This window comes from Zootoca vivipara, chromosome 3 (assembly GCF_965207765.1).
Source record: "Zootoca vivipara chromosome 3, rZooViv2.hap1.1, whole genome shotgun sequence".
NCBI lineage: Eukaryota > Metazoa > Chordata > Lepidosauria > Squamata > Lacertidae > Zootoca > Zootoca vivipara.
Window position 1 is genome coordinate 72,125,197 of NC_142586.1, and position 27,592 is coordinate 72,152,788.

Genomic DNA, 27,592 nt, shown 5'->3' on the forward strand with positions numbered 1-27,592 from the left:
TCGGTTTGTTCCAATAAATGGAAATATTGGCGAACACCAGGTGATGCTGCGTCAGGTTAATTCTATCTTTTACCTCCTCCACTTTGAGTCCTTAAGGCTTTTGCCCCTTTCTTGGCTCTTTCAAGAGCTTGCGCCTGTGTCCACCACAGCCTTCAAGGTTTTCCTGTGCCTCTGGACATTTCTTCTGGCTGGCTTTTTCTTTTATAGCTTACAATGTGGCAATCCTTTGTTATTTTATTTTCACAACAACCCAGCAATGTAGATTAGGCTCAGCGATAGCAACTGGGCCAAGGTCACCTGGTAAGCTTCACAGCTGAATGGGGATTGGTTGAAATCTGACACTTGATCCACTTTCCCATGCTTGCTTTAGAGAAATTGAGAAGCCTGTTTTCCTTGCCAGTGATAGAATAACACAAGCCCGTTGTGATTTTAGGTACTCCATGAACCTCTGATCGACGAAGATCCGGTTTTCATTGCCACCTGCACAGAGCGAGAGTTACGCAAGAGGAAAAAGCGGAAATTCAGCCTCTGGGTACGGCAGTGCTCATCAACTGGTTTTATCTGCCAGGTAAGAGCCTGTGGAATTGGCCTCAACCCTGAGTCAGGCATCTGCACAGAAAAGTGCCTCCATTTGTACTTTGAGGCATTTTCTCCCCCCCCCCCACGCATTTTCCAAGAGGCTACAAGAGGGAGCCACTGTCTGTCCTGTACAGAAAAAGGCCTCAGTCCCAAGTCTTTGTTTGCATGGTTTATGTGAAATTGAGACTTCCCCAAGCCCTCTGGTGACAAGAATAGTGTTTCCTGTCCATCAACAGCCCCCTGCGTGGGCCGAGCTAACACTGTTTATATGAAAAAGTGTGGCGGGTTTTTTAAAAAATATCCTAGGGAAGTTTATCCTGTCCTTCCTCCCAGTCTGAATGTTGTTGTTTTCTATGGCTCCTAATTTTAGTGAATAATTCAGACTGCAAGTCCAAGGTACCTCAGCAAGAGACACAATTTCTGACTAAGTGTCCATCCCTTAAAGATGTGGCCTATACAGTTTTTTCTTCAACAAATCCTGGGTATCTATTGCGGGGTGTGGGCAGGGAGAGACAAAATGGGGGGAGGGGGTTGCTTCATCCCAGGATGAACCATAATCCTCATATTCCCAGCTTTCATTTTAAAAAAACAGCAACAACCTACTAAGTTGCAACAACTTAGCACCTGAGGCATGAGACAAACTGGACCGGAAGTATTATTTTCAATTTTTGTGAGAAATTAGTCCTGTTGCCCCTTTTTGGTATTCTACTTGGATTAAAAACAAAAACAAACCACAAACAAACAAGCAATTTTACGAAATAAATACTTTGCAGATCCCCCCCCCAAAAAAACCCCAGTGGATGCCTACATTTCCATTTGCATGGTTTGAGACATAGGAAGGAATTGGCAGGGAGCATTAGATGATGGTCATTGTTGTTGTTTAGTCATTTATTCGTGTCCGACTCTTCGTGACCCCATGGACCAGAGCACGCCAGGCATTCCTGTCTTCCACTGCCTCCTGCAGTTTGGTCAGACTCATGTTGGTAGCTTCGAGAACACTGTCCAACCATCTCGTCCTCTGTTGTCCCCTTCTGCTTGTGCCCTCCATCTTTCCCAGCATCAGGGTCTTTTCCAGGGAGTCTTCTCTTCTCATGAGGTGGCCAAAGTATTGGAGCCTCAGCTTCAGGATTTGTCCTTCCAGTGAGCACTCAGGGCTGATTTCCTTCAGAATGGATAGGTTTGATCTTCTTGCAGTCCATGGGACTCTCAAGAGTCTCCTCCAGTCTCCTCCATGGGACTGCAAGAAGATGATGGTCATAGAATCATAGAATTGTAGAGTTGGAAGGGACTGTGAGGATCATCTAGTTTCAACGCCCTGCAGTGCAGGAATATGCAGCTGTCCCATACGGGGATCAAATCTGCAACCTTAGTGTTATCAGCACCATATTCTAACCAACTGAGCTATCCAAGTAGTAAAGCCGTTATGGACGGGGCCCAAATTTCAGAGAGGGCTTGGGCTTGGCTTCTGATGAATCATGGATTTCTGAGTTGAAATCATTCTGAAACCTCCATTTCTAAAATTTGTCACCGTCACCAGTTACTTCCCATGCTGGCATTGCTGCACTTCCCACTAGCTTGGTAACTGTGTCTTCAACTGCTACATCACAGCCTCAGGATTCTTCTCTTACAGGAGCACCATGGGAAAAAGCCATGGGCAATAGTTCCCACGGTATAAGACTTTTTGTTTTGCCTTCATGGACTTTGGCACTGAAGTATAAGAAGGAGAAAGAGCAAGGTCTATAGATCATAAATGCAAACTGTTACAAATGTTGACTTGCTGGAGGCATTCCAGCTACTCTGGGCTCCAAATATAATTTATTTTCTGCCCTCAGTCCATCTCCATTAACATACATCTTCAAACTGTCAAAGTCAATGAGAATGGATGACACTCCGCATGTCACAGGATCAAGCTCAACAGCTTGAGCAAAATAATGAACTTGACACTTGCGTTTGACTTGCATCCAAATAACTCCCAAGTTATCTCATGAGCCTTTGTCTATGCACATCTTGACAGCCCTCTGTTCACATTTGAAAGGATCAGGTGAGCAAGAAGTTGTGAAAATGAACATTTCAAAAAGTGTGAACCCATCAATATCACAGCTTGCAAGAACAGGTGTGATGTTTTTCCCCCAGTGACTAGAGACTTAAATACCATATCCACCTTTATGTTGACGACCTTTCCAGTACATTTATACAAAGGCCCTGTGGAAGTCAACCACTTATTTGGAGGGTGCCTGCTGTTCTGTGAAGGAGGAAAACAATAATTTGCTCAATGCACCAAAAGGAGGCTTTAGTTTAGTCTAAATGATTGGTTCCAACAAGGAGATAATTGACTTAAGTGAGAAGAAACGGTAAACTCTCTGCAGCTATCTGTATGAGAGCATATTTCTAACAAAAACAGTTTCTACAAATGTAGAAGCCCAAAGTTCTTGAATCCAAAATGCCATTTATTATACTTTATGTTTTGATTTTATAATGTTTCCAAATAGCTTACATTTAAAGAAATCTCAAAGCAATTCAGATGAGTAAAAAGACAAAGCAAAGCAATTAATTGCACAAAAGCCAAAACTGGTGTAGCCTGTGGGGCTTATGGGTGGAATTCAACTAATGAGTCTCATCTGCAGAATTTCTATCTATGCAATGGGACTTCTTTGCCCCCTGCCCAGCCTTCATACTAGCTATTTTACTTAGCACCTGGGGATCACAGCTTGGGATGCAGGTGCCTGTAGGAATGTCTGTTGCTACATCAACACACCAGTGCATTGAAGCCAACAGATGAAGCACTCCTTTGGATGCCATACTAAGACAAGGTGGATGGCAGCCATAGAAGAGGGCCTTTAATGTGATGGCACCACTTCCCCTCTCAGTAGAAACTCACTTGGTGTCTATGTTGCCTGACATAGACCTTACCTTTTAGCCTTTGTGATTGAATTGTTTCCTTCTGCTGCTTTTAATGGATGATCTTTTTCTTTTTAATTGTGTTTTTATTCTGATTTTTGGATTGTTGCTTCTCTTGATGCTAACTTGTGCCCATCAGATCTCAAAATGCAGACAAAGCTGATTTTTCATTTGTTGGTAGATTTTAAATAACTCTTCCCCCCCCCCAGGTTCTTTCCCCTAAGCTAAACACATACCACTTTTCGGATAGGATTTACCTTCTGGATTCTTTATCATCTTTGCAGTTCTGCTCTGTATCTCTGTACTCTGTACTCTGTATCAATAACCTTCTTTTAACCGTGGTGTCCAGAAGTGAGGAAAATAATTTCCAAATGATCGCTGGGGTAATAATTTTCCATTCCCAATGACTGGGACTGCATGCTTCCAATTTAATTAAGCCATGAAGAGATGTGGAGACAGATCATCTCATGGTCCTGATACTCAAATGACAGCTTCCAAACTGAAGCAGGAAGTCAGAGCTATGACTGGGGATGGGGAGAAATTTGACTCAGCATTTAAAGGTGGATTTACCAAATTTGCCTACTGCTGGGAAGCAGTAGGAGACCCAAAATACAGTAACTTTCAAAACAGATGTGTACAAAAACACATTTACTAGGGTAAAAATGTGCCTTACGATGCATATATTAGTGAAAATAGCACACAAAATGCATTCTAATTTGGGAAGTTGTTTGGCAAGAATGTGTATGAGGCAAAACTGTGCACAAAAATATGTATATTAGGAGAAATTCACATTTAAATGCTGGTGATATTGTGAAGACTCTTTAAAAGAAAATTGCAGAGGGGTGTGTAAATGTGCAGAACTGAAGATTGGAAAATTAGAAACTGAAATCAAAATGGACAGATTCACCCATCCCAAGCCGTGGCCCAAGTCTGGTCTTCTCTTAATGGTTCCAGTGGTGCTGAATGGGGCTAGCATCTTGAGTCTTGTCAATAGCCTTGATTCTAGACTCTTAAAATGTGGTTATGTTGATCCAATGTAACATGGCATCAGGCCACACTGTAATTGCCTGCAGGTGGGTTGGAGCTTTCATTCATTCATTTCTCCTCTCGGTCTCCTTGTTACCCATAAACCTGTGGCAATTCTAAACAGAGAGCCATTTCTGATGTTGGAGAATGTCGGGACTGTGCACAGTGGTAAGGTACTACACTGAAAATTAGAATGACTTTCGCTGTCCTCACGTTGTGAATAAGCTTATTTGATGTCCCATTAAGTCCTAATTGATTTACTCATTCTACTTTGAGAGAGCAAAATATAAGCCCGGGGTGAATTTCCTTTTCAAGGGCAGAGTTGCAGAAGGGTTAGCCATCTGTCGTTTTTGAAGGGGTATTTGTATTTTACATCTCTCTCTCTCTCTCTCTCTCTCTCTCTCTCTCTCTCTGAAATTTGTGAAAGTTCAAAGCTTGTAGGAATAAAACCAGTTGAATTGATCAGTTGCCTTGTTCATATTTTTGAGACAGCTCCCTTCCACAACATCCCATAGAGTATATTTCATTTAATTCTTTTAAATAATACTTGCTTTACTGTTGTTTCTCCTTGAGCACCCCAAAAATCCATTCCCAAGTATTAATTAAACCATGGCTTAAAGAATATCCACTCATGAGGGTCATGTGGGAAACCTTCCCTGTCAAGCACAGGGCCAAGACATCAATTTGTGCATAGATTATTGCAGCTGTTAGGCAGACAGCTCAAACGTCTGTGAAAATAGGCTTTTGGAATATTACTCAGGACAGAGTTCCTTTCCTGGTGGCTGCTTTGTATAGGACAATTACATGCTGAGGAAGTGCTGTGTGCTCATTCTAAAAATAGATGCAAACATAATGGTTGTCTCCAGATGTCACTATATAAACCATGGTTTATTCATTGACCCTAGCCTCTCCCACCCAGTAAGAGTGTGTGCTCCGCTGCTACCTCCTCTGGTGTGGGCCCAAGAAGGAGTTTGAAGCTTTTGTTTGTCTGTTAACAGGAATTTAGCATTATGCCTGGCCCCTCAATTATGGTTGACCAATGGTTAGTTGAACAGTGAGATGAGCAGTGGTTGGCAGAAACAAGCCAGCCGCGTGACTCATGGTCTGAAATTGGCACATTTCAACCAAGATGAACCACAGTTGTTGTTGGGTTTAGACAACAGAGCGAACTGTGGTCAATCAAAACCAGAAGTATTGCAGTCACACTAGAGGTGTTGAGAAGGGGCGCTGAAGCCCATTGAAAGTTAGACTAGTAACCACAAAGGAGCTCTCATCCCTAAACTTGGCTGAAATGAGCCACTGTTTATTTAATTGAGGATTGCACAAGAAAACCTTCCGCTGAATTGTGCCCCCAAGTGAGACCTGCTTTAGGTTTTCTCCTAGTTTCCATTATAGCTGCCTTCTGCTGTAGTCCTATTCTCATGTGATGCGTACAGATGGGCCCGCAGCTACATCTCCTCATGTCCGTGTGATTCTGCCATGCATGCAGAGGACTCTCTACAACTACTTGTTGTTGTTTAGTTTTTTAATCATGTCCGACTCTTTGTGACCCCATGGACCATAACACGCCCGGCATTCCTGTCTTCCACTGCCTCCCGCAGTTTGGTCAAACTCATGTTGGCGGCTTCGAGAACACTGTCCAACCATCTCGTCCTCTGTCGTCCCCTTCTTCTTGTGCCCTCAGTCTTTCCCAGCATCAGGGTCTTTTCCAGGGAGTCTTCTCTTCTCATGAGGTGGCCAAAGTATTGGAGCCTCAGCTTCAAGATCTGTCCTTCCAGTGAGCACTCAGGGCTGATTTCCTTCAGAATGGATAGGTTTGATCTTCTTGCAGTCCATGGGACTCTCAAGAATCTCCTCCAGCACCATAATTCAAAAGTATCAATTCTTCGGTGATCAGCCTTCTTTATGGTCTACAACTATTTACATGTATCAAAATGTCTAATCGGTGGGATTGAAAAGCTGGTTTACTACAGGCTGCTTGGAAGGTGGTCAGTGGATGTTTGGGCTGATAGGATTGCCTTAATTTCCTATGTAATTGACCTCACTGCATCTGCAGTTATTGCAGAAGGATCAGTCATGCCATAAACTGCTCCTGTTCAAACAGGACTGGAGTGTCTTAGGACATGATCAAATTTCTCCCGGCTGCTACAACCCTCTACAAGGCTCCCTCTTGGTTCTGCCGCAGCCTATCCCTTTCTTAAAACTTGATACTTCTATCTGAAGCCAGTGCAAAATTGATTGGGGTTGGCTTGTGCCTTATGATCCTGTGGAAGTAGCATGTCCACAGAAACATGTTGTGCCAATGCGGGCAGAGGGGAGAGCTCAGTGAGCTATTTAAGCACCCTCCACCCTTATCCAGGCTCAGTGTAAGGTCAGCTGACTGCATATGGGCCAAATAGGAATTGTATGCCTGACCAACAGGAATTGTTTGCTTGATGGTGCAGGGTTACCAGCTGCAAGGAGGTCTGGGCATTCAGCTCAATGTATCTACTGTCCTGCTTCAGATCTTCTTCCTTAGTATGGGAAAGGCTGGGTAGTGATACCAGGGCACAGAAATCCATGGACAGAACTTAAGAATGCCTGAATGGGGCTGATGTCTCGCTGCCATGGGTGTGTATGGAGTAAGTGATACATCTCTAGAAAAGAAGGACACAAAATACAGTGACAAGCAAATGTCTTTTCAAGCTGCACAGTAAGGTGAAGCACCCCTTGTTTCCCAAAGCAGTACCAGTGTGCACTCTCTTTCACAATTCAAACTGTGGATGAATACCTAATGATTTCTGAAAACAGACCAGCTCTAAACATGCTGTTTCTTACAATGACGCTTGCTAATGGTGAGGGGTCCCGTTACCTTCAATTCAGCTTTGGGATGGGATTTCTTACTGCAGTTCCAACAAATGGTTTCAGGGGGGCAAGGCTGTGGCAAGATCAGCCAGGATAAGCAGCTTAGAATTGCAGCACATCTGGGCTCAGCCAGCATTAAATCTCCAATCCTGGCTCAGATGCAGCGGCATAACTGCATCATCCTGGCATAGCTGGAGCAGAGCGGAAGCTGACTAAGCTGAGGCTGGAGTAAGTCCCCCCCCCCAAAAAAGGGGCATTCTGGGGGTGAGGTGGAGGCAAGACCAGAGAGGAGAAACTTAGGCTGGATTTTGAGCCAATTTGGTTCCATCAAATTATCTAGCAACCAGCTATAGAACATAAAATTACCTCTGCCAGGTTTAGGCAGAGCAGCAGCCCCACTGCTGAATGGGACTTGCATCTGGTGTAATTTTATGCCGGCTGAAGCTATACCAGCTGGCCTCTCGCCAGCTTCTTGTGCATAGGACTGCTCCCCTTCAGGACTGAAGAGGCCTTAGCATATTATTATTATTATTATTATTATTATTATTATTATTATTATTATTATTTATTTGATTTTTAAAAAGTATAAACATGTAACAAAAAAAAATCCAAATCCAAATATTGAGATTACTCTGAATCTTCAGACGCCCCTCCCCCCCATCCCTTCCATGGGTTCTAATGATAATATTTACAACTGAATATCAATACAGTGGTACCTCGGGTTCCAAACTCTGCTCACCCGGAAGTAGTACCTCTGGTTACAAACTTTGCCCCAGGATGAGAACAGAAATTGCATGCCAGTGGTGCGGCAGCAGCGGGAGGCCCCATTAGCTAAAGTGGTACCTCAGGTTAAGAACGGTTTCGGGTTAAGAATGGACCTTTGGAATGAATTAAGTTCGTACCCCGAGGTACCACTGTACTTATCAAATTTTTTCCCTTTCTAAATTATCCATACTTTCCGTTACTTTACATGTGTGACTAAAATCCTGCTAATGTTTTAACCTGTTTACAGTCATCTCGTAAATAAATTAAAAACTTTCCCCATTCTTTCTTAGAATTATTGTCTCCTTGATTTCTGAGCCTCCCAGTTAATTTTGCCATTTTGGCTTAGTCCATCAGAAGAGTCCTTATTATGCACTTGCAATATTCAGCTCATCTCCCAGAAGAACGAGAGAGCATTGCCACTGGCCTTTTTGTGCACTGACTTTTCTCCCTGCTGTTCTGCCTCTTGCTTGTTAAGATCTATGTCCACCTGAAAGAAGGAAGTGGCATGGAAGGCCTGGATGCTCTGAAGAACAAAACCCAGCTCCACAGCATGGTGGCCAAGAGCCTTTGTCAGAACGCTGCAGGGAAGAACTACATCATTTTTACTGGGCCCAGCATCACCAGCTTGAATCTCTTTGAAGAGTTTGAGAAACAAGGTTTGTGTCGGGCTACGTGTTGACCTATTGGGGGGGGGGTTGGCCTCCGGTTCACAAAACCATAGAATTGTTGGTCTTTCGGGGGCACAAAGCTCTCTTGTTTTGCTTCTGCTTTGACAGTTTAACTGAAAACAGGCTAGCATGGTTGCTGTGGAGTATCCCTGTGGACCTCAGAGGCAATTCATAGCTGTTTAATTGCTGTGGCATTTTAGGGGTAGAAGAATTTCTCCTCCAACCATCCTCCAGCAATTAATGGGGAAAAGAAATGGCATGTATTAATTCTACATTTCCCATATTTATTTATTTATTTATTTTTAAAAAAACCTTCAGGATTCAGGAATCTTTGGGAAATTTAAAGTGATATAGGAATGCTTTGAATATATGGTGTGACTTTAAAAGATTTCAGTTTTGCCCATAAGTGGGAGATGCAGATAGATTAAGCAGGTAATGGTGACCTAAGCGGTATCTAGGAGGCACTTGTTACTTTTTCTCAAATGAGCAAATAAAGATGTCACTCTATATTTTTGGTCAGAACAGATGTGACCTGGGAGAATGTGATTTCCAGCTTTCTGTTTTCACTTTAAAGGAACGATGGAGTCCGAATTTAAATCCCAATCCCCTATTTTCATTCTCTCTCTCTCTCTCTCTCTCTCTCTCTCTCTCTCTCTCTCTCTCTCTCTCTCTCATTTGCCCAAAATACCTGTCCTGTGATATAAGTCAGGGAAATGCTTCCATTGTTCTGCTTTCTTCTCAGGGCATTTTAGAATCTCTTCATAAAAATCTGAACGTTAAAAAATTGTCAAGCAGCTGTCTGGGGGCATCATAGGCATCCCTGCCCTCCCCTCTGTCTCCCAGGCTGACCTGCGCGCTGTCACTGTCAAGGCTTCACCCCTGCACCACACAAATATATATAAGAGAAAGGCACTTGCTATTTGGCCGTAACAAAACAGAACAGCTCAATTGATCCAGATGGATTCCATTTTTATTGCATGCTGCCCTAGCAACTGTGAGCTTCAATCGCAGACTTGTTGTTGTTTTTTAATCTGCGTAAGTTACATGTGCCATGTGCCGGCACTAAATCTGCTGCCACTGTTAAAGCAGTCACTTGTCTTGGTCATAAATCTAGGATGCCTCATTTGCTCTGTTGCATTAGAGAGGTGGTTGATATATGGTTCTCATTACCCTTTGTAAGGTGTCGCTCTGTTTACAAGTTCTCTGTCTGGACTGAAAGAAAGATTGTGCTTAATTACCTCTAACCTTTTGGTGTTTGTGCTTCTGAATTAAAGGCCCCCTTAGCAAACTCAATAGCATTGACTTCACACTACTGGAGAAAATTTGATCTGCGCAATAGGAATGAGCGGCTTATGAGTTTTACTGTGACAGGAAAGACAAATAGAAGAGGTTTAAGAGGTGATCAGAACTGCACCTGCTGGTCCAGTGTTATGGTTGTGCCGGCCCTATTGTTCATGGATTCAGGACAACTTTGTTAAGAGGAGTATTTGTGCCTCCTCTTACCTCAGAGAGTTTGCACTTGAATTCAGTAAGTCTATCAGTAATGATACTAATCAATCGGTAATGATACAATCAAGCAGTTAGTGTTCTCTAACTGCTACCAGGCTCGGTGGTTCACCCACCTGCTCCACCCTCCTTAGTTCTTTCCTTCTATTATTATTATTATTATTATTATTATTAGGGGGCCCAGAACTAAAATGTGAATCTTCGTGTTCAGATGTGGCTAGAACTGCGGCTGGAAATCCTTCAAATGACTTGAAATTACAAATATGAACAAATCCATTTTCCCCCACTGGCTCCTCCTCAGCCGGACCGTTCAAGATTCTAGTGGAGCTTATGAAAGCTTGGCTTTTTGAATTGTAATACACCAAAAGGAATAGATTTGTAGGATCTTGAGTTGGAAGGGACCCCAAGGGCAATGTAGGACTGGCAATGTGATCTATAAGCCGCATGAAATATAGCTACAAGATGCCAATATGGGGGGGGGGAGAGAGACAGTTCTCTATATGAGCTCAGCTTTTAGTCCTTAAAAGCTAAGATGTTTAAGGTCATGTAGTGTTTCTGAATAAAAATGGCAGGAAGTCTTGTTGAATCACCTTACCCATCCTTGGCACTTCAGACCACAGTCTGATAATCTCATGCTTTGAACTTGTCAAATTGCAATGTTCTAGACTAGGGGTGGTGAACCGCTGTGGTCCTCCAGATGTTGGTGGACTCCAATGCCCATCTGCCCCAGCCAGCATGGCCAATGGTGAGGGAAACTGTAGTCCAGCAACATCTGGAGAACTACAGGTTCTCAGTTCCTGCAATAGAAAAGGGTGGCACATGGCACAGCTAAGCAGATCCACTTCCTTTGGGCTTTCTTTTCCCAGTTTTCCTTTTCCTTCTCCCTTGGAAATGCATTGAAATCTCATTCATACAGTAGACAATTCGCCACACAATTATTCTGGGATTCACTTTTATATGGCATTCTTTATTGAGATATTTCCTCATGAAAACTGCAAGTCATTGCCCCTACCTTTCCCCCTCTAAACCTGGTAGGTCAGGAGATGACCGTTCCATTCAACTCTCAAACCGCAAGGTATGGTAGATTTGCTAATAGATATGTATTATCATCTTCCATTTGCAGAGATTTATTGTTGTGGGTTGTTAAGTGCAAGAAAAAGTGACTGCACAGGCCTGCCTCCATCTATGCTAAATAACCCAGATGCTCCTCAGTCTCGAGGACAATATAGGATAAAGATGAAAGGAAACACATCCTTGATCTGCTGGTACAATAAAGGCTACTTTCGGTTTTTGACCAACGCTTATTCTCCAATTCAACAAGGTAAGGGCTCAGAGATGCCACATTACTTGAGGGGGGGGTGGGACCTGAACCCCCAAAACCAGTTACAAGCCCAGCACAATTAAGGCTCAAACTAGATAGGACATGAACTCTGTCTTTGCATCTAACATGCAAATTCTGCTCCCCTCCCCACAAAAAGAGAATGGCACCAGCTTGGGGGTGTGTGTGTGATAATTATCAGGATCAGAGCATACTGCATGTTAACTACAAGTGAGAACCAACATGTTTCTTTTTAATCGAAACAGGTGTCATAATTAAGAGGAAAAGTGGAGAGATCCCTTGCCCATTGGCAGTAGAAGCCTTCGCCGCTCATCTTAGTTATATCTGCAAATATGATGACAAATACAGCAAGTAAGCAAGTGATGGGTTGGTGGGGATGTGAGGATGAATGTCATATTCTTGGAATAAGGGTACTTCTCTCAGCTTTTCAGAAGAAAGTAGATACCTGACTTGGCCTTCACTTACTCCAGCATCGACAATGAAGCCAAGCATTCCCAACTTCATTCCCAACTTCTCTGAGTATCTTCTAAGAGAGCTGGATGGGTCATGGTGGGGATGTTTTTCAAACAGCTTGTCTAAGAACCACATGTAGGCACTGTCCCTCAAGAGTTACGCCCCGAGCTTCAGTGTGGATTTGTGGCTAAGAATAAAAATCGGTTTCTACCACATAGAAACAGCATATTTCCAATGTGCAGAAATGGCACGTAGCACACGCCTCCCTGGGTTGTACTGCTTCACGCTGCAGCTGGGGGACCACATTTTTTTACGCGTTCTCCCATGTGAAAAGCTTATTGTAGCTGGGAAACTATTGGGTCAGGAAATTTTACCCTTTCCAACTGCTTTTCAGTTCTGAGGTGCATTTGCACAGGGATAAAAACACTCAGAAGTGACTGGAGACATGCTGTGGAAGATCCATGACTGGGCTTCCTAACATTTCCCCCACTTTGGAACAGCTATGGGGAATCTGAATTTTGTTTAGAGTAGAATAAGAGGGAAACAGTGCATTTAAAGCTTTCACCAGCACTACAGTTCTGCAAAAAAAAAAAAAAATCCCCCCGCCCCGCGCACCAGTTCCTTTTTGTTCTGAGATAGAAACTTCCATTGGTGGTGTTAGTGGTTTTCTTCCCGAGCCCTATAGCAGTATGTGAGGTGGAGTTGTCAAAAGGGTTTTTAAAAAGGCCCCCCTTCCCACTCCATGATTCCAATACTGCTTCCCACCCCAGCTGCTGCTGTTAAAGGGAGAAAACAGACAACTTCTTATTTATATATTTTGACGATGTAATAATCATAAATAAATAAGAATAAAAATGTGCACCCCACGGCCGAGACCATTCTATTGTAACTATACAACCTCCCAAAATTTCAACAACTCTTGCAATGGTTTGACCCCCTTCCGTTTGAACAGTACAGATTCGACAGACACCCTCCATATCTCCTCAAAATCATTTCTCCTGCATATTCCCCATCTTACCTTAACGGCACATGTTAATTTATCATTAATAGCTATATCCCACACCTCTTTATACCATTCTTCCATTTTATATTCTGCTTGCCCCTTCCACTTCCTAGCTATAATAACTTGTGTAAAAGGTAAAGGTAAAGGGACCCCTGACCATTAGGTCCAGTCGTGACCGACTCTGGGGTTGCGGCGCTCATCTCCCATTATTGGCCAAGGGAGCCGGCGTACAGCTTCCAGGTCATGTGGCCAGCATGACAAAGCCGCTTCTGGCGAACCAGAGCAGCACACGGAAACGCCGTTTACCTTCCCGCTGTAGCGGTTCCTATTTATCTACTTGCATTTTGACGTGCTTTCGAACTGCTAGGTTGGCAGGAGCTGGGACCAAACAACGGGAGCTCACCCCGTCACAGGGATTCGAACCGCCGACCTTCTGATCAGCAAGCCCTAGGCTCAGTGGTTTAACCACAGCGCCACCTGGGTCCCTACTTGCACTTTTGGGTGCTTTCAAACTGCTAGGTTGGCAGGAGCTGGGACCGAGCAACGGGAGCTCACCCCGTCGCAGGGATTCGAACCGCCGACCTTCTGATCGGCAAGCTCTAGGCTCTGTGGTTTAACCCACAGCGCCACCTAAATTTGTGAGCAAGTCCTTCATAGCCTGGAAACCTTCCACCACACAGACTTCTTAAACACATTGAATCTTTGACTGTCTTAGTACTACAATCTAGGAACCAAGCTGGGCTAAAGTCCTTTCTTTCAGATTGTTACAAGATAGTTTCAGCCACATGGTGTCTAGGAGGTTCCAGAGCAGCTTCAGCTCAACCTTTGTCACCACAAGAAGGTATCAGGTAGAATTCATATGTCTTCAAAACCAACGCAAAGCCTTTGCAACTCAGCCAAGGGTGCCTACGGCCATTTATACAACAAGTCAGAACCAGACTTGTGATAGGCCAAATGGAACTGGCCAAGGTGTTAATCACGCAGTATCCAGAGCTTGGCAAACACACCCCTGCTTGGCAACAAGCTGATTAACATTTCAATTGGGAATTCCAGGAAGGGAAAGGCAACCTGGCCAGAATTCAGTTTTGCTTCTTGGCTGTGACAGAAATAATTAAACCAAAGAAATGCTACATATAGACATTAGTAGAATTGGCTGCTTTGCAAGGTTTGCTGGCTCCCAAAATGGAACTTAGGCACTCTAAAATGGCAGCAACCATGACATGCAAACTCAAGATCATCACCATTAGAGAGTGTAGTTTTATTTATTAGTTGGTTTCTTTTCCATGCTTCAACTTGTTTCCACGACGGTTTCCAAGCAGAATTGGCCTACCCAGTTCTTTAAGCAGAGGCTTGACAGGCATATGTCAGGAATGCTTTGATGGTGTTTCCTGCTTGGCAGGGGGTTGGACTGGATGGCCCTTGTGGTCGCTTCCAACTCTATGATTCTGTGATTCTACCCTTTCCTCCCATCTAAAGGGATCACTGTTTTATCCTGAATAGGATTGTGGCAACCTAAAGGAGCTACCAGCATGGTGCTGTCTTGTTATTCATTTAAATAATCTGTGATTATATAGTTAAACTATATAATCATAGATGGGCAAACCGGCACCAGAAAAATGGCTGCTGGCAGGAGTGGATTTAAGGGACATTTACGGGAGAGGAGCTCAAATGGGAGACCGCCGGGAAATGGTAAGGAAAAACGGGGGGGTTTCCCGGGGAATACGGGGTACTTGGCAGCTATGATGGGATCTGACTTTCACCCATTTCTTTTGGAAGAGCCAAATGTGTCCACATGCACTTATCTGTTTCCTGTTAACAGGGCTACTTGGGTTAACTTTTTCTACAAAGCACATATTTGTGGTTTAGTGTTTAAGGAAGTGCATAGTGCTTGTATTTTCTTTCTCCTGTCTAGTTTTGCATGTTATGTTTTAAAATTTGAAAATAGGGTTTCTTTACCTGCACACTAAAGTGATAAAGAACTACACCAGGGGTCGGCAACCTAAGGCCCATGGGCTGGAATTGGCCCACGGAAGCCGTTTAACCGGCCCACGAGCCGCCCCTGAACCGAGCTGCCCGCTCAGCGAGTCCCCGAGCGCTGTGCTATACCAGCACAGCGCAGCGCGGGGACTCTCTTCCGCGGCTCCGGAAATCACTTCTGCGCATGCCCAGATGTCGAAAATCGCTTCTGCACAGGCTTGATTTTCAGCATCTGGGCATGCACAGAAGCGATTTTCGGCTCTGCGGACATGTGCAGACGCGATTTCTGGTGCCATGTTGCGCCGGCCCGGCCCACGGAGGATCTCCATGGGAGTGACCCGGCCCATGCCTGGTAGGCCTTGCCGACCCCTGAACTACACAGTATCCGCTTTTCATATAGAAGAACTAGCTATTTGATGTATCTGGGACAGTTAAGCCCAGCCTTTGTGCTCAGAGGCTGTTTCCTAGCCCCATTCAAATAAAATGCCATGGCAAGCAGTTTCCAAGTACAGGATCCCTGTTTCATGGAGTTAAAAAAAAAAGAGCGAGGAAAGTGTCACTCCGGTCTTCTTTGGCATAACTTCTGTGTTGTTTTGTTTGTTTTTCTTGGGGGCTTAGCTGAAAAAGAAAGGACACAAATAGTGACAGCACAGCAGTGAAAGACAGCCAGTGGAACCGGAAACTCTGTGAAGAAAATAGGCTTGCAGGCAGAGGATGGGGCTGGAGAGGCGTCTATTTGGCCCGAGGTTCTACAGGAAAGGGCACGGACTTGGCAAAAACAAATTTGGGCAGCCTTTCTATAGGCTGCTGCTTCAAGGGCCATTATGCCAATCTCTTAGAAACTGAATCCCACCCCCCAACAAAAAAAAGTTCCCCCTATGGTCACTTTAGTGGGCGTGTCCCAACCAAAATACTGGTCTGGAATACACAAGTGGAAGAAAAGTGAACCAGTGTTCTTGTTTTATGGGTTTTGCCATTTTATTTGCACCAATCCATCACCATGCCCTAAAAAGGCCTCTTAGAAAAGAGAGAGGAAAAGATGCCCTCTTCATCCAAAGAGAGACCAGACCTTCTAATAAATGGGCTACTTCAGCTGAAATATATTCAAATGTAGGTTGCATATACATCAAGCACATTCCTTTCCCCAAAGAATCCTGGGAGCTGTAGTTTGTCAGCGGTGTTGGGAATTGTGCCTCTGAGAACTACAGTTCCCAGGATTCTTTGGGAGAGAAATGGTGTGTAGGCAACTATAGAGTCATTTAATAGGAGTCCTCATGGATTTCTGTATTGGCCCCATTATAGGGAAATGGCAGGAGTTTGGATGAGGACTTTTTCAAAACAGCCAAAGGAAGAACCCATTTCATGCAATTTAAACAAAATTTGTGGGTTTGAATGTGTGTTTCTAAAGTATCTCCCAGAAGCAATTTTTCTTGTAATCAAAACACCCTCAGCCTCTTAGTGAAAGAGCAATAATATAAGCAATCATAAGTGAAAGAGCAATAATATAAGCCCTTCGAAATAGTTAACAGCGTGCCCAGTACACTCAGGCTTGAAAGCAAATGCCGAATCTGCACAAATTTGAGTGCAGCTCAAAACACCAGCCAGTATCCAAGATTCCTGTTTATTTCACGCATGATCTTTTTCAGTTGACCATGAAAGCATCTCTAGTAAGACACCGTATAGGAAGATCCTGGTTTTAGACGAACCTTTGAGGCATGGCTGACTTTGTTGGGCTGCAGTTCTAGAGCTCTTCCATGACCTATTTACACATGTAGCTTGACTGAAGAACATTTTGTCCTGAGAGAGGAAAACTGTCATGAGAGGACATGTCATGTCAGGATACTGCAGTTTAAAAGAAAAGCTCATAAATTATGTTTGATGGGGGAATTGATTCCTTTTACTTTTCCAAGTCACAGCACAAAGTTAAGGTACCGTGCTGGGCACTGAGATCAGGAACTGTATAATTTGCCTTGGGGCGTTGAAATAGTCTTAATCTTCTCCCATATTTATATTTAAAAAGTTAGTATACTGCAATTACATTTTTTAAAAAAATCAAAGCGGTTAACCAGTTAAAAGGAATAAAAAAATGTAAACCATATCACAAGCCAACTGTTTTGGAAAATACTTTTCTCAATTGTCAGCCTAAGCCTGGCTGCAAAGAAAAGTATTTTGCAAACATTTGGAAGTTAGTATAGAAGGTGCTTGTGGAATCCCTGTTGGAGGAGCATTCCACAGGAGAGAGTCAATAACACAAAAGGCTTGGTTTTGTTTTGATGTCAAATGAGCGTCACCAACAATCCCTAAATCCTGTACAAAATGTCCAAGGCCAATCACATGAAAACAGTTGGCACTGAAGAGTGTTTTTGCAGTGACGCATTGCAGGCAACACAAAATGTGCTTTCTCAGGTGCAGAATTCAATGGACTGCTCTTCAGCAGCAGTGCCCATGCACCAGTATACACTATGAGTAAGGTAAAGGTAAAGGGACCCCTGACCATTAGGTCCAGTCGTGACCGACTCTGGGGTTGCGCGCTCATCTCACATTATTGGCCGAGGGAGCCGGCGTATAGCTTCCAGGTCATGTGGCCAGCATGACAAAGCTGCTTCTGGAGAACCAGAGCAGCACATGGAAACGCCGTTTACCTTCCTGCTGTAGCGGTTCCTATTTATCTACTTGCATTTTGACGTGCTTTCGAACTGCTAGGTTGGCAGGAGCTGGGACCGAGCAACGGGAGCTCACCCCGTCACAGGGATTCGAACCGCCGACCTTCTGATCAGCAAGCCCTAGGCTCAGTGGTTTAACCACAGCGCCACCTGGGTATGAGAAAATCTAGCAAAATCAAACATACTTTTTCAATGGCAGAGTCTGCCATGCCAGTTTAAGCCGCCTGTTGGTCCAAAAAGCATTAGGAGCCTGGGAGGGAGGGAGCCACCGTCCTTTCTGGTGGCTATGTTGTTGTGGCAGAATAAAGTAATAGAATCATAGAGTTGGAAGAGACCACAAGGGCCATCCAGTCCAACCCCCTGCCAAGCAGGAAACACCATCAAAGCATTCTTGACATATGCCTGTCAAGCCTCTGCTTAAAGACCTCCAAAGAAGGAGACTCCTTGGTAGCAAATTCCACTGCCGAACTGCTCTTACTGTCAGAAAGTTCTTCCTAATGTTTAGGTGGAATCTTCTTTCTTGTAGTTTGAATCCATTGCTCCGTGTCCACTTCTCTGGAGCAGCAGAAAACAACCTTACTCCCTCCTCTATATGGCATCCTTTTATATATTTGAACACGGCTATCATATCACCCCTTAACCTTCTCTTCTCTAGGCTAAACATACCCAGCTCCCTAAGTCCTCTCTCCCAGTTCGCCAGCTAACGGAGAAATTGGCAAGATACATTTCTATATATATTTTTACCAACCCACCAACAAACCCCCTATTCCCACTGCCTTTCGTTGCCAGATTTCTTAAGTGTAAGACAGACAGACAGACAGAACATTCTTCTGTCTTGTGTCTAGATTCTGTAGTTTTTAGGGTACAGACCCTTCGCCTTATATCAGAAATGTTTTCGTGACTGCTGGATTCCCTCCCCTCCCCCTTTTTTGTGCTTTCTAGGTATTTCATCTCTCATAAACCAAACAAGACCTGGCAGCAAGTGTTCTGGTTTGCCATCAGCATTGCCATAAACAACGCCTACATCCTATACAAAATGTCCGACGCCTACCACATGAAAAAGTACAGCCGGGTGCAGTTCGGCGAGAGACTTGTCAAAGAGCTACTGGGATTGGAGGATATTTCGCCTTGCCATTGATGCACCATTCCCCGTGGCTTAGGTCAGGAGCGGGGAAGAGGAGGAGGAGGAAGAAGACGACAACTCTGGAACGCCAAAGTGAGGACCTTGCAATCACGCTGCTCCCCCATGTGACAAAGTGACCAGGGAAGCCATGAACGTGGTGGTGGTGGTGGGGGGCTTGGATGAAGACCCCACCAGTATCCCCAAGGCCCTAAAGAGGGCATGTGTCATGGGCACTTAACGCATAAGAAGCAAATTTAAGTTAGCAGCTGTTTCTTAATACTATTTGTTAAACAGGGTGTTAATTGTCACATAAGGCCCCCTTCCCTGTCCTCTCCCAAACTGAAGTGGCTCGATTGTTCAGACGGGGCATTACTGTAAAGCATATTCAGTTTCTTTAAAATGTGCAATCGGCACACGGTGTAGAGACAAGCGGTGTCCTGTGGTTGCAGATGCTCATCGCCTGGCGAGGGGTCACGGAGAGGTCGCTAAAAAGAGATACTGGAAAATGTATAAATCTATTTTGCAAGCCTATGGTTAGGCAACAGCAGCAGGAGACTTAGATGACTGACGAAGATTTTATTTTCTTGCAATGCTTTTGGATTGTAGGAGGGAATATAATTTAGGAGGGGGAAGAAAAAACAACAATTTTTTTAAATATAAATGAATAGCCAGAAATCGGTGGCTTTGCCTATCAAAGCTAACGTCATTTCGCCTTAAAGTCAGTGTGAGCTTTGAGGTTAACTTCAGTGATGCCATAACGCGAGAGATTTAATTTAATTTTAAACACAGTATATTCTTTTCCCAGCATCGAAGCACACTAATACAAAAGATAATCTAACTTTTCGCTAACTTTTAGTCTCTGCAAACATACACAGGATCCCACAGCACAAGCAACAATGAAAAAAACCAGAAGGCTTCCCACTGCTCTGTCTTTGCAGATGCATATCCCATATCTGAATTTTCCATGAAAATACTGCTAACAGCACATAATGCACTATTGCGCAAGAGCATCATTGGATTTGGAGCATAACGTAATGCACTACCCCGCCACCCCACCCTCCCGCTCAAGACTGTTTTAGCATACCTTTTAGTTAATATTTGCACAAACCTGGCAGGAAATAATAGCTCAACGTGTTTTGTTGTGTGCTCAGGGTGTTGTTCTGCAAAACCTCTTTGAAGTGGAGACTTCCCATAATAGTTACACATTTGCAGAAATTACACATCTGTAAAAACAATGAACCGAGGTTTTGAAATCAACCACAAGCCAAGCAAGGGAGCTATATCTCTCAAAAGGGCAACATGAGTTTGTGAGTAGGGAGACTACTTGGAAGTTTATGGTACTAGTGGCCAAGAGTTGCAAGAGCACACAATAAAAGGCTTTCATTAAGGTAGGGATGGACAACCTGTTGGTCTCTGCTCCCATCAGCCCCAGTGGTGATGGGGGCTGGTGGTCCATGAATACCTGGAGGACCATAGGTTCCCCATTGTTTGCATAGAGCATGATCTCAGTATAAACACCTTCCACCAGCAGACCAGCAAGGTCTCTGGGAAAGTATATTCATGGGATTTCCAAGGAGGGCCTGAATTCTTCTACACTCGCTGGCACTAGTGGTTTTTAAGGGCTAACATTCCTGAGAGATGGGGAGGGGTAGCTTGTTTTACCCAGAACTCATCCTCTCCTAAGGCCATACCATAGAGCAAGGAAATCTGGCTGCATTACAGCTCCGTAAGGAAAACAGTGGTACTGTTCCATGGAGAACGTTCCACCCACCCATTCTTTACATAGTCGGGGATGTGGCCTGACAGGATGCTGTTCTTGCAGCCTCTCAGCTCTATAAGATTACTAGAGAGTATACACGCCCCATGTGAATTTCCCTGTAGAAAATAGTAATGCAGAAAGGCTCTCCTTGCTGTTTTTCTCAATTCAGTAAATGAGGCTCAACTCAGCGGTGTCTGATTCCAGGGTCAATTCCTGCCTCTCCCCTCTTTTTCCTCCCCCCCCCCCCGGAGTCCGACAATGCGCCAATTTGAAAGGTGAGTGAAGCAAATAAGGCTTCATGGCAGACTCCCTACTTATTCTGAAGGTTTCTGTATTAAATAATCTTCCAAAAATGTTGCACCCAGCCAGTAAGGCTTCTCTCTTACATAGACACAAGTTAAATTCTCACTGGAATTAAAGGCTCTTTCCACAGTGTGGGCCATAGGATCAAGATATACTTAATAGAAATCTATAGCAACAGCCAGTCAGATGTTTTAACAAAATTCTTTTCTTGTATTAAAATTTCCACCAGGTCCTAGTTTGGCCTAAGGGATTGGCTCCTGGTAATTTTTTTCCCTTGTAGTTAACACTGGTTATTAGATTTCACAGCTTTGGAGTGAGAAAAAAACAAAATGGCAGCCGGATGCTGTTTGGTAATGAGCTTCAGTCCCCAGCTGGATCCTCTAGTCATTGGCATGTGATGGTTTCCTAAATGCGTTTCAAAAATAGATTATTACACTCACCCAACTATTCGTAAGTTGTGAAAAGGTCCAGCGGTTATAGCGCTTGGATTCTTTTAGGAGGAGGTCAGTCACTGGAGGTTTACTGCTGCTTTCTAATGTTTACATTCATTTACAAATATACACCTTGAGCTTAAACACTCCAAGAGCCACAGTGCCAAAGTCTACTGCTCTGCTGTCAGGTCTTGGGAGATAAACAACACCCTGGGAAGCTTACAGAGCCCTAACTCAGCTCTTTGAATCTGGGTGTTCTCAGTCTCAGTTCTATGCATGCTTGCCTGAGAGTAAGCCCCAACGAGAAGAATTCAATTCATTTTGCGTTCACCTTTAAACTACCTAATTTGCACTTTTTTTTTGAACGATATGTGAACTGAAAAACAGTAATCCTCCAAGATTCACACTTTGAATTTTGCAGTGTGGTTGTGTCAAGTGATGTGTACAGAAAAGCATAGTCTAGGGTAAAATGGGCATAAAAATGCATATATTCTTGAAAATAGCATACGCAAATGCTTTTTATCAGGGGAAACTGCTTCGCAAAAAAAAAAAGTGTATATTAGTTAAAACTGCATACAAAAATGTGTTCATTTGGAGAAATTCATACTTAAATGCAGACAATTTTTTATTAGGGTGTTTTTTAAAAAAAATCACAGGTTGCAGGAATATGTAGAACTGAATTTAAGATTTAAATTTAAGAGAAAGTTTGAGAACTGGAACTGATTTGTCCATTCCTAGTCCCAGGGAACCAACGAGACTTAATTCTGAGTGATATACATAGGATTGCACTGTAAAGTACTAATAATCTAACTGCACAAGAATGTTGTGGCCAACTCAATCAGCCTTTGGGGTGAAGGCAGAATTTAATTCCTCCTCTCCCTCTTTCCTCAATTAACCAGACAAAAGTGCTAGGAAGTTACCGGTACCTGAAAAAGGCTATGTCCATCCCACCCTCGCTAGACTACTCTCAAACAATTTGACCAGAACATAGATACATAAATTCCTCCCACTGGAATCAACAGAATTTGAAAGTGTTCGGTTTCTGACTAGATTACGAGGGCACCACTATTGTGCTTGAGTTTCTGCAAGATACTGCATAAAGGACAGAAGTCTTGCAAGCCAACATCTATAATGCTGGTAAGTTGGGAAAGGCAAGTTGATTCCTGTACAGTTTCAGCTCATCCTTTGCCAACATGACAAATATGAACCTGCCCTTCCCAGCTGTCCAGCATTTTATATGTTGGACTGTAAAACTTCCTCCTTGTTTAGGAGTTCAACCTATGCATAGTTCCCACTGAACGCACTGGGATTTACTTCTGGGAAAGCATACGCAAGCTTCTGGCTATTATTTTCTCTGGATAAAATAGTAACTATGTTGATCTGCTATATTAGTAACCACGTAAGCAGTCAGCAAGGATCTTTGCCAGTCTCATGTCTGGGAGCTGTTCAACAAAGAGAGGCAGAAGGGAAGGAAACATGCTTATCACGTGCTGAATGCCACAAAAGTCAAGTTGACAAAGAGACGGAAGAGTGAAAAGGCTGCCTGTTTGAGGTGACTGGTTTTCCCTCTGCTAATGTCTGTCGCTCAGCACTAGAAAGAGACATGGAAGCAGCCGTCTGCATGTGTAACTGATATGGGCACATCTGGATGTAGCTTTCCATATATTGTGACGCTTATTCGGAACCCATTCATAGGTGCAACCCCCTCCCCACCAATTGCTGCACGTACACAACATCCTACTCAGGCCTAGAGTTGGATCGGGGCCTTTGGGCATTGTTGCAGCTCAGCCATTCAACATGAAAAAAAGTTCTCATGGCAATGCAATATATAAACCACACTCCATGCACAATCAATTATCCTCCAAGCATCGCGTTGCCATGCTCTGTTAAGATGTTCCTTTGACTACTGTTTATTATTATGGAATGGAACATCTTCCTGCTCACTAAAGCTCAATACCAGGGCAAAATGAATGTTGCTCGGGAACTTTTTTGAAAACTCTGAATGCTCAGTAGGGCACAGACTTCTGGCGGCCCTCCTTTCCCATTCATATGCTTGACAATTAAATGGTGGGGGGTTAAAACAGAAACCTGTTGGGCTCCACTTTTTGCTCTTCCTAGCTATCCCTTCCAGTCACTTCTTTTGTTCAGTTAAAAGAAACCACAAAAATCCTTGTTCCTACGTGCAGTTCTCTTGTGCCGTTTAATCATTGATTTTGGGATATCACGATTTTTCATTCTTGTACATTTGAGGATATAGCTTCCTAAAGTTTAGCAAGATGACAGCAACTCAAAAAGAAGCCACTTTAGAACTTTTGATTGATGCTTCCCTACAGAAGTATTTGTTCTGCTAACAGGTGCTTAGCAGAATCTCGTCTGACCTGGCAGTTAATGAGACCTCTCCTAGCTTCTTCCTGTGCTTCCTCCAGGTATGGACTGCCAGTTCCGGTGCTCATTTCAGCCGTGATTCATGATGAGGCCGCAGCGTTTCAGCATTTTGTAGTTTGATGACGCCTCCCAGTCACAGAGTTCAAGAAAGTGCTTTTTTAAAATTAAAAAACTGCACTAATGAACTACTTACTGCAACACATGGAAACGCAGGAGCCCTTTCTTGCCCCATAAAATGTGGAATAGAGAAAAGAAGTTAAGATTAAGAACTGAAGGTAAAGGGACCCCCTGCCCATTAGGTCCAGTCACAGATGACTCTGGGGTTGCGGCGCTCATCTCGCTCTATAGGCCGAGGGAGCCGGCATTTGTCCGCAGACAGCTTCCGGGTCATGTGGCCAGCATGACTAAGTCGCTTCTGGCGAAGTAGAGCAGCGCACGGAAACACCGTTTACCTTCCCACCAGAGCGGTACCTATTTATCTACTTGCACTTTGACGTGCTTTCGAACTGCTAGGTTGGCAGGAGCAGGGACCGAGCAACAGGAGATACACCCTTGAATATTGTGTGCATCTGGTCTATATGACCAAGTGTCCACAATCGAGCTTACAGCTTGTTAGTAGTTGTTTTCACCAATTCTCTTATGAGATCTGGTGGCATTGCTGATGTTTATGACCATTCCTTTTTGCATACAAAGTTACATTCCATGCCCAAGATCCTAGTGAATCTTAGGGCACCATATTTGACAATTCTAGCACTATTTCTTCACTGCCTTCTGCTACCAATGGAGGTGTCTCTCAGCATTGCATATCTAACATGAAAGTCTAATAAGATGAAAGGGTTGAGCCTGTTGAGCAGCTGGCTGCCTATTCTCTGCAGTAATTCATATTTACTTCTCACGAGCTTCCAAAGCTGTGTGAGATCTCCATGCACTAGAAAGTTATGGTTCTGAATACTATGCTCAGAATAGACAAAATGCTTCTTGTTCTTTTGCCTGGTAGTGATTTTCAGTGTTGCGCACTGCAATGGGACAAAATGTAGGCTTTCCAAATAGAAAACTAGCAGCAAGGAAAATGGAAGGTGACTGGGCTAAGCAATCATCGCCTGCAGGAGCTACTAAGGGCCACAGGCTAATGAAATGATTGGAAATGAGGACATTAACAAAACTCTACAGAAATGTTCTTATAGGTGAGGTTCAAATAGGAATGGGGTGAAAGTCAGTTCACTTTGCATTTTAATGCATGCCTACCTTAATTCACACTCATTGAAATAATACATGATTAAAATGAAGCTATCCTTTAAAATTCACACTTCTCCAAAATTTGTGATGTTGTGGTCCAACCAGGAAACAAACAAAAAATCCAAAATACACAGAGTATAAAAATGCACATTAGTGAAAATAACATTAAAAATGCCTTACAGATGGGGAAATTGTGTTGCAAAAAATGTGTGTCTTGGGCAAGATTGCATATATGAAGCATACATTAGGAGATATGCACACTACAGGCTCGTTTTGTGACATACAGTATATATATGGAAACTGATGCAGACATGCGCTGAACTGAATTCAAGACTAGAAAAATAAGAAAATGAGATAAAAGCAAAACTGACCAACTTGTCCCTTCCTAGATGCCAACCTCCAGAGGAAGATCTGTAGCCCAACAGCTCTGCAGCTAAACCTGCTCAATAGATACCTTTCAAAGTTAAATGGTGAGCTTTAATATTGATGCTCAGCAGTGCTTTTCTTTTAGAAAAAAAGGTGTCAGTACTCACTATGAAGTTGTTACAGTGCTTTTCTTTTAGGAAAAAAAAGGTGCAGCTATCACATACCCTTGAGTACCCCCAGAAAAAAAGCACTGCTGCTCAGTGAGGTTCATAACAGAGATATTAGAAGTAACACCTTATCATTGCGTCGTAACAAACTATTACCTTGTTTCTCCAAAAATAAGACACTGTCTTATATTTATTTTTCCTCAAAAAAAACGCACTATGGCTTATTTTCAGGGGATGTCTTATTTTTTCCCCTCCTCCTCCTCCTGCTGCGGCTGGCATTGCTGCTGTGCCTATCACTATACCTTCTTTTCGGGGTATGGTTTATATTCCTTGAATGCTTGAAAATCCTGCTACGGCTTATTTTATGGCTACGTCCTATTTTCGGAGAAACAGGGTAGTATGTATAGATTTGAAAGACCTCCTTAGTCTTCCTTCCATTCTGTTGTCTTCTCATACTCTCTGTGAAAGAGCCTTCTCAGATATAAAGCAAAGTAACACCCTGTAATAATTACAGGTAGGTAGCCGTAGTCGAAACAAAATAAAAAAAATTCTTTCCAGGAGCACCTTAGAGACCAACTAAGTTTGTCATTGGTATGAGCTTTCGTGTGCATCTGAGGAAGTTGCATCTGAGGGTGTATCTGAAGAAGTGTGCATGCACACGAAAGATCATACCAATGACAAACTTAGTTGGTCTCTAAGGTGCTACTGGAAGGAATTTTTATAGTTTGTTTCGACCCTGTAATAAGTTTAAGAGACAAGAGCAGAGGGAAAAAGAGGAGTTCCGATCCACTGTTCGAAGAGAGTAGCAAAGCCAGCAATATCCCAGATATTAATGTAGGCTTTACTGTGGATTTTGAAAGATGTGACAGACCTTCCTAAGGCTTACAGTGTAATCCTATTACACATTAACTCAGAAGAAAACCTCACTGATCACAGCCTCACACAGTGTCTTCCCCAACTTTTCCAGATTTGGGTCTTGGGATGAACCTCAAAAGTGTTGATGAGCTGGTACCCCATGATGTTGCAACAGACCTTTTTCTTTTGGCCACAAGGCTAATAATCCATAGCCACACTGCAGTTCACTGCCTTTAGAAAATAAATTCAACCTGACTAGGAGATATGAGCTCGCCAGAGAATTTGCGGTGGGTCTTGAGCATTAAAATCCACCATCGCGGCCCATGTACAAATACCCTGAGGCAACGGCAGCTTTCGCCAAGTAAGGAAGCAACACCCATCCTCTTCAAAAGCACTTACTATATGCATACGTCTGCCTTTGAAGTAAGTTTTCTTAGATTTTTAAACTAAACAGTCAATTCCTATGCACCCTGATTTCAAGCAGTTCAATTTTGTGTTATTAAATGCCATTTCTTTTTAAAACAATTTCCGTACCAAAATTCCTCGTTAACGTGTGTGTCAGGAGCCTTGATTTTTTTTAAAAGCACCATTGGTTCCTTAGAAGCCATTTTCAACTTACTCTCCTGCAAGTGCTTAGGCCAGGAGGTACCAGTTCAACCCCTCAAGTTACACCCGTGCAAGTATGAAAATGCAAATCATTTTCGAGCGTTGAACTTTGGCCATTTAGTTATGTAGGCATGTGTGTAAATCTCATCCAAATCAAGACAGGGTATATTGATGGCAATCACTGTGACAGGGCAACCTATTGTGGCAAAGATATCAGAGGTATCCCATCAGCCACCATGCTTTTTTACTGTATGCTGCATTTTTCTTTTTGGTAAATTCTATTGTGCTTAATGGGATCTTGGTAGGCTTTTTAAACTGCACATGGCATAAACAGCTCTCTGGAGCCCTGTTCAAGTATACCTACATATCACTAAGAAGTAGAACTGTATTAGATGTGGTGTGTATAAAAATGTCACTCCCTTCAACTATTCACCTGTTTCCAGAAATAGATATTTGCCAATCACGTGTAATAATTTAATCAGGAAACCAGCCCTATTTCTTGATAACCTGTTATTATATTGGGGCAGGATGTTTGCTAGATGAAGACAAGAGCTATCTAGGCAAAGATGATGGGAGATGGCAAAAATCCTTCTGAGCAGAAGACAAGATGGGAACAGCACAAATTGGGTAGCAGCACGAG

At 43.3% G+C, this 27,592-nt stretch overlaps 1 protein-coding gene across 1 annotated transcript in view; it reads left to right on the forward strand.

Moving 5' to 3' along the window:
- Nucleotides 1-21,148, forward strand: part of PGBD5 (piggyBac transposable element derived 5) — a 75,941-nt gene extending 54,793 nt beyond the window's left edge. Inside the window, exons 3-7 of the mRNA XM_035108475.3 lie at nt 434-568; nt 8,588-8,768; nt 11,410-11,607; nt 11,871-11,976; nt 18,664-21,148. Coding sequence (XP_034964366.2) covers nt 434-568; nt 8,588-8,768; nt 11,410-11,607; nt 11,871-11,976; nt 18,664-18,859 — 816 coding nt within the window. The 3' untranslated portion in view covers nt 18,860-21,148. The remainder of the gene's footprint in view (nt 1-433; nt 569-8,587; nt 8,769-11,409; nt 11,608-11,870; nt 11,977-18,663) is intronic.
- Nucleotides 21,149-27,592: the final 6,444 nt, after the last annotated feature.